At 31.7% G+C, this 13,207-nt stretch overlaps 2 protein-coding genes across 2 annotated transcripts; one reads left to right on the top strand and one right to left on the bottom strand.

The window, feature by feature from the left end:
• The first annotated feature begins 555 nt into the window (after window positions 1-555).
• LOC146904099 (uncharacterized) lies at window positions 556-4,130 on the top strand. Its single transcript, XM_085724460.1, has 8 exons — window positions 556-659; window positions 1,596-1,771; window positions 2,178-2,249; window positions 2,791-2,855; window positions 2,956-3,094; window positions 3,238-3,318; window positions 3,431-3,486; window positions 3,613-4,130. The coding sequence occupies exons 2-8, from the start codon at window positions 1,598-1,600 to the stop codon at window positions 3,674-3,676; spliced, it is 651 nt and encodes a 216-aa protein (XP_085580586.1). The 5' UTR covers window positions 556-659; window positions 1,596-1,597; the 3' UTR covers window positions 3,677-4,130.
• A 7,104-nt stretch (window positions 4,131-11,234) lies between these two features.
• On the bottom strand, window positions 11,235-12,887 carry LOC146904098 (gibberellin-regulated protein 4-like). The gene is made up of 4 exons (XM_085729575.1): window positions 12,732-12,887; window positions 12,564-12,608; window positions 12,411-12,444; window positions 11,235-11,727 (listed from the first exon to the last, which is right to left on the bottom strand). The coding sequence occupies exons 1-4, from the start codon at window positions 12,798-12,800 to the stop codon at window positions 11,546-11,548; spliced, it is 330 nt and encodes a 109-aa protein (XP_085585701.1). The 5' UTR covers window positions 12,801-12,887; the 3' UTR covers window positions 11,235-11,545.
• Between the last annotated feature and the right edge of the window lie 320 nt (window positions 12,888-13,207).

The following is a 13,207-nucleotide window of genomic DNA, read 5'->3' as shown; positions in this document are numbered from 1 at the left end:
CTTTTATGATTTTATAATAAAATATAATTATCAGTGGTAAATATTGATAGTTTTTATGACGTGTATGGTGTCAAATTTTTTTGTGCATCAGTGATAAATATTGATACTATATTTTTTATAGAGTAAAAGAAAAGAAAGTAAATTTTTTTAACTAAAAAATAAAGTTAATATTGCTCAAAAATAAATAAATAAATCAATAGTGAAAACAAAACAAGAGAGATAGATAACATGTAAGAAAGGGAGATAAAAAAATATTTATTGTAACTAAATTTTTAATTGATAGTTTAAATAATATTATAAATATGATAAAATAATTTAAAATAAATGAATAAAATGTAAAAAATAAAAGTACAGCCCAAAAATGGTTAACTTTATGTAAACAGAAATTATTTTTTCCATTGAGAAGAGAAAAAAAGTATTCCGTAAAAAAATAAAAAAGAGGAAAAAGGATAAATGAAGACAAAGGTTCATGTTACCACAAAAATACAAAATATGATTTCACTTCAAGAGTAAGATCGATAGGGTAGTGTGTCATTCACATGTCATTTATAGTATAAATAGGTGCCTAGTCTAACTATGCTGAGCAGAGCAAGTTCAAGCAAGAGAGAAAAATAGGTCTCAAAAAATATTTCCCTTTCAGAGACAACACTCAAATATTGGTCTGGTTTCTCTTTCTTGAATATTCATTTCAGAAATGAGCTCTTTTTAGTTAATTTTTTGAAAAAAAATGAGCACTTTTTTTATTAGTGTGTTGTTCTTGTTCCTGGGTTTATTTGCAGTGTTTTATTTTCTTTCTTCTTTTGGTGTCACGTTTGATCTATTGACCTATTCTAATAAATTTCCATGTGAAGCTTTTTATTACTGAACATGGCTAACTTTCCTCCTAGCCTTTTTCTTGATCATAGATTGTCAAAGAAAAATGACATGTTGAAGATCTGGATAGAGTTTCTTTGAAGTTTCAGTGCATATTGAATTTACCGCGAGTTTGACTAAATCATATGCGTCACTAATTTTTGCATAATTTGCGTATTCAAAACAAAATCGCGGTGTCATGTCATGTCATGATTTTGTTCACTTTCAATCTAAACACACACACACTTAATTGTTGGTTGTGCAAAATTTGATGATTTCTTTACTTCTTACTTCTATTATTTCTTTATTTCTTACTTTTATTTCAAATTTAGGGCTTCATTTGAAACTCTCTTTTTTCCTTTATCTTGATTTTTTTTTTTTAACAGTTCCTTTATCTTGATTTAGTTGGTTAATTCATACATGCATGATGAACATGACATGATCAAGTTATGGGACGGTGGGTTTTGAAACTTAAAATGAAACTCTATCCTTTTCTTGCTGAATTTAAGACGGTGGGATGAGAAAGATTTTAGAAAAATACAAATAATACAATAAAGTATTACAATCAAATTTTATGTGATATCACCAATACGTATACGTTTCTTAATTTGTTCATTTTTCCTATATCACACTAAAATCAAACATGTGCTAGCCTCACAATGAACACACATATACACATTTTTTCCTTGGTACCCTTTTTTCTTTAACTCTTAATAACTTCTATGTTTCTTTTTCTATTATAGATATGAATATGGGAGATGAAATCACTATACACCAAGTTGAAATCCCCATTGAAGAATTGAGTGCAGCTCTAAGAGAACAACTAGTAATTGGAAAGATGGGAGAATGTCGCATTTGTCATGAGGAAGAATGGATCTATAGACTTGAAGCACCATGTAGATGTGATGGCAGCTTAAAGGTTTTTCAATTCTACCTTAAACACCATTCATAATTACTTGTTTTAACTGTTCGCGCTATTTCAACTAGAATTTTAAAATAGTTTTAAATCGAGGTTGTGCTTAACCCGCCAAAACTTGATATCACGACAACGACAAAATGTGGTCGTCATTCAAAAAAACGACAAAATCCGGTTATATGGTGGCATATTGTTGTCGGACATTTTTGTGCAGAACTCTAAAACTTTTTATATTGTGGTCAAGATTTTGCGGACCGCAATTTAGAACTATGTAATGTGTGTTTATTAATTTAGATTTTTTTTTTGGGCAAATGATTTATTTTAGATGATTTTATTTGTATGAGTAATGTATAATGTTCTAATTTTTAAACTATATACTAAATTAAATGCAAATTTCCCTGTGTCTTAGTATGCTCACAGGAGATGTATTTCCCATTGGTGCAACGTCAAGCGCAGCATAAGATGTGAGATCTGCCGTGAGGTACATATATTGTCTATGGATATATCCTTGTGATATATAGTTATGGTGGTGTTTTCTTAATTTTTCATGAATTCTATAAATTAATGACTTCCATCTTTGATTTATATGCATTTATAGGTTTAGTTACTCGTTAGTTTTTTTTTAACTATTTGACAAATTTTAAGCCGGCGAGTGAGCAATAACAATTTGTAATTTGTTAATTGTTATTTGAAAGAGTTGTGCTATTTATTGCGAGAGATTTCTTCCTGAATGACTCATGAAATTTCAGTCAACCATTTAAATCTTGGTAATAGCCGAAAATCACGGCAAGTAAAGTGTGGAACTTCTTAAAACTTTAAAAAAGCGTAAGTTGAAGTCTCGCACGTGATGTTGTCGTGAAATAGTTTCTCGTTTAACGTTATGATATTTGTGATTAGGTCCTCTAGTTAAAAAAATAATATTAAGTAGGTCCTTAAATTTTTAAATATGAAAATGCTCCATAGACATTATTTAACATGACTCAATATACAAAGCTATGCTCTCTGTATGATTGGGTGTGCAGATTTTCTCTCCAAACTTTGCAGTGACTGAACCACCTTCTCTTGATGAAGATGACATTCCCGTCAGGCATGTTCTATATAGCCACCCTTCTCAATTTTTAGTAAATGCAAATCTTAGCAATAATATAAACTAAAATATTTAAGTTTTATTTATTTTTTCAATGAAGTGATCGCTGGACGATCCCTAACACAAACATTGGAATGATGTCGCCACTGCGACTGATTGAGCGCGGCAATAATCGCCTTATCCGGTCTATGGTACTGAACACTGCTGGAGGCGTCATTTTTGGGACGCTACTTCTCATGGTAATTAACACTTCTCTCTAAATCTAACGGTTTCTACATCTGTTACAAAATACATGTAAAGGATACGTTTTATGTATTATGTGTCATTTGCATTCAATTCCATCTAATCTTTGATTAATTACTTGCTCATGAATCAAATGCAGTTCCTTGCATCAATGATTATAAGGGATGCATATTACCTTACACCACCCAAGGAGGATATGTTTTCTCGCGTTATGTACCTTGTAAGGGATGCATATCATTTAACCTAATCTCATGAAAGTTTCTAGTTATTGGTGTTTAATTAGTTATTCTTGAATCATATAATTCATAAGAAAATATACATTTGTATTTCAGACTGTGGTGTTTATTACTGTGCCCCTATATGTTTTCTACTGGATTTTGGCTTGCAGGTAATTATTTTAGGATCTCATCTATTTCTGTTACTACCCTTTTAGTATTAATTATTTTATGATCTCATGACATAACTTTATGATTTCTGATTATTATCAATTTATAACTTTTTTACATTACTTTAGAGGCCAGCAAGAGCTCGACCGCATTGACAGGGAGAGGGAGAGGGAGATGGAGAGGGACATGTGAAGGAGTCTCTCTGGACAGTTTCCTCCTTTATAAATAAGCATGCAACAATTGCAGGAGGAATAAGAAATGCAATCTATCATCAACAAAAAATGGGAAACTTCAACAAAACAAAAACAAAAAAATTGAAAAATCAACAAAAAAAATGCAATAGTCATCAACAAAAAAAATGAAAAATCAACAAAAATTTTCCATCTATTGGTATTGCTGAGGAGTAAGAAGAAATGCAATCTATTATCAACAAAAAATGAAATATCAACAAAAAGAAAAGAAAAAGAGGTGCAATCTATCTATATTGTAAAATAAAAAGTGTGTAAGATATTATAGTATTGCTGGAATTGTATAAATTCCCTATTGTAAATTACTTGTTGTGTCATGTTATTATTTGAGTCTGTATTGCTGGAAGAGTAATCTATTATAGTATTTCTGGAAATGTATAAATTTCCTATTGTAAATATACCTTGGTGTGTGATGCTATTATTTGTGTCTGTATTGCTGGAAGTGTGTAATGTATTATAGTATATATTGCTGAAATTGTATAAATTTCAGAATATATATTAAATAAAGTCTATTTGTACAGAAATTGAGCCTTTCCATATTTAACTTATTTTATGATCTCATCTAGTATGCCCTTAGCTTGATGCTAGTATTTGTGGCTGCCAAGTGCTAACTCTGACAATAACTTAGGTCATCTTTTCTGATTTTTTAGTACTTATTAGACCCAATATAGATAGTTTAGTTTCTCTTTTCAGTATCTGTAGTAATATCACAGTATTCTTTTGTATCTCTCTTGTCTTGAGTCATACCAATTTCAACAATGAGAACAGTGAATATTCTGATAAACCTTCTTGATTCCTTATTATGTAAGATTGAAATTCTCTCATCGCTTCTGCGATCCTTTCTCAATTTTTAGCCAAGATTGTGATCAGCTCAGCACAATCAGAGAACAACAAAACCCTAAAAAAAACCATTACTTTCTTCACTCAGGATAAAAGACCGGATCAGTTCTTGTTGATCTTCCTCTAGCATGTCCTCTAAATGATCATAACTAGTCGAGCCGCAAAAAGAGCATCGAATCATACAAATCGTCAGCTAATTGGTAAAATCAGTCTACAACTCATCGCCAGCCAAGACTTCCTGGTCCCAAGCCTTAACAGACTCGTATGGCAGTCGCGGTGACAAACAACATTCATCCATCGTATGCACCAACCAACATTCAAGTTGCACTACATACCATATCTATGTCTCATCTTGATGATCAGTGGTAGATAGACATCAATGCCACTTCTCACATGACTATAAATGGAAGTAATCACAAGTCTTATTTAAAAATGAGCAATAATATTAATTTTGGTTGTGGTCATAATATTTCAGTTATTGTTTACATAAATGCATTAGTACCTTATCATCATCATTCCTTATCCCCAAACAATGTCTCAATTGCATCAAAGTTAATTAAAAACCTTGTTTGTGTAATAAAATTTACAATTGATAGAGATATTTCTATTGCATTTGATCCTTTTGGATTTTTTGTAAATGATTTTTAGACATGGATACTTTTAATGAGGTGGAATAGCTCTGGTGACCTTTATCCAATTACCATAAAACCAACCACTACCAAATCTTGTCGCTTTATCCAAAGAATTATGGAACAATCGCTTCGGACATCGTGGCACGTTTTAAGCTCTCTTCATCGAAACAAATTCATTTTATGTAATAAGTTTCAGAAGGATTTCTTTTGTCATTCTTGTCGTCTTGAAAAACAAATAAAATTATCATTTTATAAATCTTTTTCATATACTTTGTTGCTTTTGATATTGTGCATATTGATGTTTGGAAGTCATCTATTCTAAGTTTAGGTGGACATCGTTATTATGTTTTATTTCTCGATACATTCATGAATTTTTTTATTGATTTTTCCAATTTCAAATAAATATTAAGTTTATTCCATTTTTCTTCAATTTCTTGCTCACGTTAAAACACAGATTGAAAGAGAAATTGAATGTTTTAAATATGGTGATGGAACAGAATATACAATTCACATTTTCACAAGTTTCGTGAACTAAATGGAATGACATTTTGTTTTTCTTGTTCCCACACCTCTCCTCAAAATAGAAAAGTCCTACGAAAAATTCGCACCATCAATAACATCATCCACACCCTTATACCTCATGCATCTTTACCACATCACTTTTGACATCATGCACTACAAATGACCACTTACATCCTAAACATCCTCCCCAAGAGATTTCCCTTTTCTTAAGCACAACTGCTTAAGACTTTCCATTGCTCAATCGCAATTGATTGAGACTCCTAGGTGCTCAAGGTTTCACCAAGAGACTTATATGCTCAAGCACGCAGGCGAGAGACTTTCTAAAATGTTTTCCCCAATTGCAAACAGATTAATTTGTTCTTACACTAGATTTAACAATGGTAGTGTAAACTGAACAAATGAACAGACTCACTCCTTAGGATTTCTAAGATATAAACTTGAAAATAAATCCTAAGTGTTTTGCGCTATTTGATTTGACAGAGTTTCGGCACAGTAAAATAGAAGAGTCTTGTTACTTCTTCTTCTTCTTCAGGTCTTTAGCTCCTTTTATAGGCAGTGATTTGAGAGACGTTGGAGAAGAGTGTCAGCACAAATAGAGTCGTTGAGAAGCTTTGATCAAGAACGTTGGCCCTTTGTCTGATATGGATAATTCGTTGGAAAGTCCTTTGAATTTCTTTTGTTGAAAGAAGAATTATTTGTTGAATTCTCTTTGTTCTTGATGTCCTTTGTCTGGTTGCACACGTAAACAGAAGAAGACAAAAGAACTGCTCTATCAGATACTATGATAGAGACAACTCACAGAATAAGACAAAAGCTTACGTGGATTATGAGTCCCTCAGATCCAAGTATGCTAGTCAGATTCTGTGTTTGATGTCCTTCACAGAATCTGTTGAGATCACTCTCGCCAGCTTCTGTGAGCCATCCTTCTTAAGGACATTGACTTCTGGTTGACCTTCCCTTTGGATCTTCCATCATAGTCTTATAAGATTCCCAATCCTTTTCTGATGCTCTTCATATGTCCTTTCTTCATGATTGATAGATTCAACACACTTGAACATATTGTTAGTATTCCAATTGTTCTCCAATAATTTGTTATCATCAAAACCGTAAAGGACTTGTATGATCCATTCTTGTTCTAACAGAATTGACCATGTTTTCCTTTCAATATATTGGACCGGCTGATTTCGTATAATTTTTCAAAGATCGGTACAAATGATTTGGATTGTATCAGTTTTTATTTTTTCTTTAGAAAATAAGTTTAGGTTTCCCTACTATCTATTATCGTCCAATTTATTCAACAACAAAGAAAACCTAATATCCTTCGTAGTTGTGATTCTCCTACCTATTACCAACAACCGAATAGTGGAGAGTCGTCCCTAGGGTGCGGCGGCCTAGGGCCCATGGCCATAGGGGACCTAAAAAAAAAATTATATGCGAGGTGTGTATATGGCAGTAAGTGTTCTATAGGGGGTATATATAGTAAAAAGTACAAAGAGGTCGCAAATCTTTATAAATAACTTCAGCCCAGGAACCAATCAAAATTTTTTTTTTTTTACAATTCAACAACATTTCATTTTGAAGCTTGCTTTTTCGACATCCAATCTTTCCTGGAAACACATGGAAATGACTAAAAAATCCAGCGGTAGTTAACTACCGTCGGTTTTCTAGTTATAAGCCAGCGGTAGTTAACTACCGCTGGGGGAATTTGAGTATTTTACATGTGTTATTAGGAAGTTTTTGATGTTAGAAAAGCAATTTTCTTTCATTTTTACATCCCAGCCCAGTGCTTTACTATTCACACCCCCTATAATTTCATTAGCCAAAAACGCAAAACTGAGAAGTAAAACGTAATACGTATAAGGAAATGTAAAACACAGAATCTCTACTCCTTCCCATAGTCAAGCATTTGAAGATGTTTTTTGGTGTTTCGGATTGAAGCTAACCTGGATTTGTATTTATCTCTTATAATATAATATGACTTTCATCATGAAAGTTTCATGCTTAAGACATCAAATTTGGTCTTGTATGATTTTTTTTATATGTGACATATCGTATTCTATTGACAAATGATAAAAGGTTTTCATGTTACTGGGTATGAGGGAAGTGTATTTATACTAATTTTATAGATTTATGGTGATTAATGATAACGAAGCTCTTTGAGAAGTTTGGGCTAATTAAACTTCTTCAAAAACACTGAATCATCAAATCATATAATGAAACTTATACTGTTTGGTATGTTTACCTATCGTTTTGCTTAACTATGTTGGGTTTGGTTTGCCCCCAATCTTTTTTTTTATTTTGTTATTTTTTTTATTAATAATATATAGGATGAGGTGCATTCGACACACAATGTTTTGTGGTGTCAGCAGAGCTGAGATTTCAAAACATCGTATTATAGTGACTGGGGGTGCCGGCATAGCTCGGATGTCAACCGTCATAAATAATATGTGTCTCAATCATCGTTTATCAAAAAAGAAATATGATGAATTATGTAGGAGACCCTTTTTTAAATTTGGCCTAAGGCACATAAAATATTAGGAACTGGGAAGAATAGTGTTATTTAAAATAAATAAAAATAAAAAAAACTGTTATTAATCAAGCAAATCCAAAAAGACATGTTGTACAATTATACAAGACATATACATTATCGAAACAATATTTGGGTTTTCTAAAATCTATTGGGCTATCAAATCGGCCACCTTATTTCCATTCTTCCTCACATGGTTAAACTCAACTATATTGGGTTTTCTAAAATCTATTGGGCTATCAAATCGGCCACCTTATTTCCATTCTTCCTCACATGGTTAAACTCAACGTAAGTAAAACATTATTTCAATCTTCTCATGATTTCGATTATGCTTTCAGCTAGATAAATTTTTATTTACCCATCAATAAAAATTGGGTAGAGTTATCTATGGAAGTTTTATTAGTGCAATAGTATTTTTAACAAGATTCAAAGTTGATATGTTATCAATTTTCATCTTCAGGGGATTTTTACTTCACAATTCAGCTCTTTCATCCATGAATCAAGCTAGACTGCTTGACAAGCAGCAAATGTGCCTACAATATACCCTGCTTCACAAGAGGATAAGGTTGTGACAGGTTGCTTCTTGGTGCATCAGGAGATCGCAACATTGTTGAACTTGAAAACATAGCTAGAAGTGTTTCTTCTATCATTTCTATCTCCACACAAGTTTGAATAAGAATATCCTACTAGCTCAATTTTTTCTTCTTTGTTCTCATTAGGAAATAGCAAACCTAGCTTCATGGTTCCTTTTATGTAGATGAGAATCCTCTTAGCTGTAGTGAGACACGACTTCCTATGATCATTCATGTATCTGCTGATGATGCTTCCTATGGTTCGTCAACGTACAAGCATATCATTGTGATATCAGTGTCACTCAGGTTTAACTCATACATACCATATTTAATTATGCATATTTTGAAGCCAAGATGAATCAGAAACTGATCTATTCTCTTGTTCCATGCTCTTGAAGCATGTTTTAAAGCATATAGTGCCTTATGCAAATTATACACCGTTTGTTACTTCTCTTTTACCTCAAATCCTGAAGGTTGAGTGACAAAAAAGAGTTTTCTCTAATGGTCCATTTTAAAATGCAGATTTTACATCTAAATGGTGCATTGACCATTTCCTGCTACAAGCTAATGTAACTATTAATCTGACAGTTTTTATTCTAGCTACCGGTGTAAAATATGCATTTTATTTAGGGAAAATATGGGCAGTTGCATAGAGACAAAAGTGTGTGAACTGGTCATTAAATATTACATCTTTTTTCTTTTAAAAAAATAATATGGGACCTTTTTCCAATGTCTTTATTTTTAAGATAAAGAAAACCCAATGTCTTTGTATCATCCATAATGTTAGGTTTTTTTTTTTTTTTTTTTTTACCTATTTCCGTATATCATCCACAATAGTAGGAGTAATAAACAAGCACCTTCGTTGTGGAGTCGAAAATTTCAATGGTATGAAAGCATCTTTAATTTTATTGACTTGTAAAGAAAATTGTGACTTTTTTAAGCATCGAAAGAGTGCTATGTTGGGGGTAGCATTTGGGTGACATTGAGTGTCAATGTCATGTGACATTATCCAACCACAATGTCGCAAGTGTACAAAAAGAAAAAAAAATCATGGTTTTCTTCTCTATCATTTTCAAGGATCTTTTGTTTTTTTTACACTTGTGACATTTTGGTTGGTCAATATCACATGACATTGGCACCGCAATGTCACTCAAGTGTTTTCCGCTATGTTGTAGTTGCTCTTATTAAAATTGTGACTTTTTTTTTCAAATGCACCAATGGTTTGAGCTCACACATTTTAAATATGGAGAAATAAGGTGTCTAGTGTTTGTACTCCAACCCCCACATATAATATGCAATGTCATTACCAACTAAATTAAAATCATAGAATATTAAAGTTGAGAGTCTATCGGGTAATCAATGTGTTCAGCATGTCTATAAATTGAATTTGAGTTTTAATTCTTGAGTCATTGGATTCTTTTCAATTTACTGTTTTTTACATCATTATTGATTGTTATGTAATACTCGTTTCGCAGAACACATCTCTTTATCTATTTAATTTCATATATATCATTATTAATTATTAATAATCAATCACATAAGTTAAAATTATTTTAAAGACAAGGTTCGTAGATTTTTATACCTATCAACTCTAAAATATCATTTATATAATTTATGTATTTAACTATTTTATATGTTTCCTTATGATTTGTCAAAAAAAAATGTTTCCTTATGATTTTAATTTATACTTTTTTTTTTACATTTATAAATTTCAAAATATGGTAAAGTGTCCGAAATTTTACCTAGTGATGTACTAGAAAAAGGACCAGAAAAAAAGATATTTCTTGTGAAAGTGGCAGGGTGTTAAAGTGGTAGGGTATGCAACTTTGACATTTCTCTATATAAATAGTTCAACACAAATTCAATACATCGTTTCCAATTACGCATTTCATTCTGATTAGAAACATGTAATAATAATTGATCTTCCAAGGGCCTGTTTGGTTTGGCTTCTGAGAAGCAATTCTAGCCCAAAATCAATTCTCTACAGTGCCAAAAACAATTCTAGCCAAAAACAACGTGTTTGGTTCAGCTTTTCAGAATTGCTTTTGTCCTCCAAAAGCAATTCTCCATGAAGCTACAAATTCTAGCTTCTAGCTTTTCTAGAATCAATTCTCCTTGAACAACGTGTATAGGTTTGTATATTTTATTATTACAACACGTTATTTTACTTTATTGTCCTTTATCAATTCTCATTCTTTATCAATTCTCCTTTAGCTATGTCTATTTTAGTAATTATACATTCAAAAGCAATTCTACATAATTGCATCCAAACATAAATCATTTTGTTTAATCAATTCTACATAATTGTATCCAAACATAAATCAATTCTCTCAGAATCAATTCTGTCAGAATCAATTCTATCAGAATCAATTCTCTCAGAATCAATTATATTCAAAGCTGAACCAAACGGACACCAAATCAAGATTACATTTCATATATAGATGGTAACACTTGCATTAATAGGCCACTCTCAATAAAGGCAAACAAGCCTAAAAGGAGTGATATGATATTTAATAGTAGCACATGGAACCCATAATCTCAAAAGGGTATCCCAAAGTACATCAACACATTTTTCATAGACCCAAAAGGGGTTACCATCTAGTTAGCATAAAATAAATTAAAATATATAAAGGACACAACAAAGGGGGGAAATTATTAAATATAGTGATAGTGATATAGGTAGTTGATTGATGAAATAAAAGAAGCTTTTTTTTTTTATTTTAAGGGCACTTGGGTCCTCCTTGTTGGGTCTTCCAGTTGTTGTAGCAAGGGCACACTGCTTTGTTACCATAATAGCCTGGTGGTACACACAAGCACTTCTTACAACACTTCTGACAGAAAAACATGCAAGGCTTGTGGTATTGTGTCTGTCCACATCTCCTTGAGCATTGGGATGGGCATTCTGGTCATTTCACATTGCCAAGAGACAAATAAATTATTTATTAAATTAAAAGTAAAAAAAATCATCACAGTGGTTTTTTTTTTCTTTAACACATCATCATATTCAAGACAGTCCAACAGAAACAGCTTTTACTGAAACTGAAACAATTTTGACTATAGTCAATGTAATGGACCAAGAAGAATATTTTGTTCATTACAAAAAAAACATTAAAAAAATTCAACAAAAAATGATTTTTTGTTCATAAAATATCTTTTTTAGAGGAGTTATATTTTTTTTCTTAAAAAATAGTAGTCAGCCACCTTTATACCATTAGATCTAGCCCAAATGATTAGTATTCAGTGTGTGTGTTAAATAAACCCTATAAATCCAAGTGGTAAAAATAATTTTTATTTAAAAAAAAGTGGTAAAAAATAATTTGCTTTATATGCAAGTGGTAAAAATAACTAAACTCATGCTTAAATAATTTTCAACTACACTATCAAGTGTTAACATAACCCACATGATTTACTTTTCTTGTTGAGACAATTGTTTCTTTATCTTCCGTTCAGATGTTGATACCATTTTTTTCAAGTTCCAAGTTGGAGAAATCAATCTATAATCTCTATATTACTTTATTATACCCCAAAAATACAATGTGAAGAAAAAGGAAAGGAAAAATTAATCTCATAAGAAACTTTACTTACGGTAGCTCTTGAGACTTCCAGGTCCATATTGACTCTGAAGAAAACAAAATTAAACATAATTTAGCACTAATTGACACCCACAAAAAAAGCAAAATTACAAAACTCCATTTTGACCATTTTACCCATGCACCCAAAAAATTAAATATATTATACCTTGTTATCATTGAGGTGACCTCCTTGATCATTACCAGCCATGACCTGAAAAATCAAGCCATACATTCAAATGTAAGCATTACCTTCTTTCATACACTAATCACTACTCAATTAGTGAAACATAAGTCATGTTCTTGTGTATTTTGATCTTTAAAATTAAATACTAACCAATGTTTGAAGCATGGAAATTGCAATGAGTGCTAAGATCAAAGAAGCAAAGAACTTAGTCATGGCCATTGTAGCACCTCTAGATTTGGAAAAACTCTATTTGTAGGTAAGAGAGAACCAAATCACAAGAGAGAAAGATATTAATTGAGGAGATGTGGGATCAAGTTAGAATGAATGTGGGGTATTTATAGAGTAATGAATGTGAATGGGGTTTAGATGAAACATTTATTGGGTACACCCATTAGTAAAGAGTTGTCCTCATTTTGACCAACAGTTATCTGACACGTGTGTCGGTTTATTATTATTGCTGATGTGAGCCACATGAGATCTGATCGTACGGTCTACATTATGCATTTAATTTATTTTGATAATGCTATGCAACTTGGAACATAACTACCTATAAAAATAACTACCTCTAGATAAAATAAAATAAGAGCAATGCTATATCTCTAGAAAAAAAACATCAAGAATTCTTC

The sequence above is a fragment of the Medicago sativa genome, chromosome 7 (genome assembly GCF_051527215.1).
Source record: "Medicago sativa cultivar Bolivia chromosome 7, Bolivia_mono, whole genome shotgun sequence".
Lineage (NCBI taxonomy): Eukaryota > Viridiplantae > Streptophyta > Magnoliopsida > Fabales > Fabaceae > Medicago > Medicago sativa.
Note: the sequence above shows the minus strand (reverse complement) of the source record. Positions and strands in the feature narration are given on the sequence as shown.

Coding starts and splice junctions, on each gene's coding strand:
- LOC146904098 (XM_085729575.1), bottom strand. CDS start 12,800: ATGGCCATGACTAAGTTCTTTGCTTCTTTGATCTTAGCACTCATTGCA. Junction 12,609..12,731: donor TTTCCATGCTTCAAACATTG/GTTAGTATTTAA, acceptor TTGATTTTTCAG/GTCATGGCTGGTAATGATCA. Junction 12,445..12,563: donor GTCACCTCAATGATAACAAG/GTATAATATATT, acceptor TGTTTTCTTCAG/AGTCAATATGGACCTGGAAG.
- LOC146904099 (XM_085724460.1), top strand. CDS start 1,598: ATGAATATGGGAGATGAAATCACTATACACCAAGTTGAAATCCCCATT. Junction 3,095..3,237: donor TTGGGACGCTACTTCTCATG/GTAATTAACACT, acceptor AATCAAATGCAG/TTCCTTGCATCAATGATTAT. Junction 3,487..3,612: donor TACTGGATTTTGGCTTGCAG/GTAATTATTTTA, acceptor ACATTACTTTAG/AGGCCAGCAAGAGCTCGACC.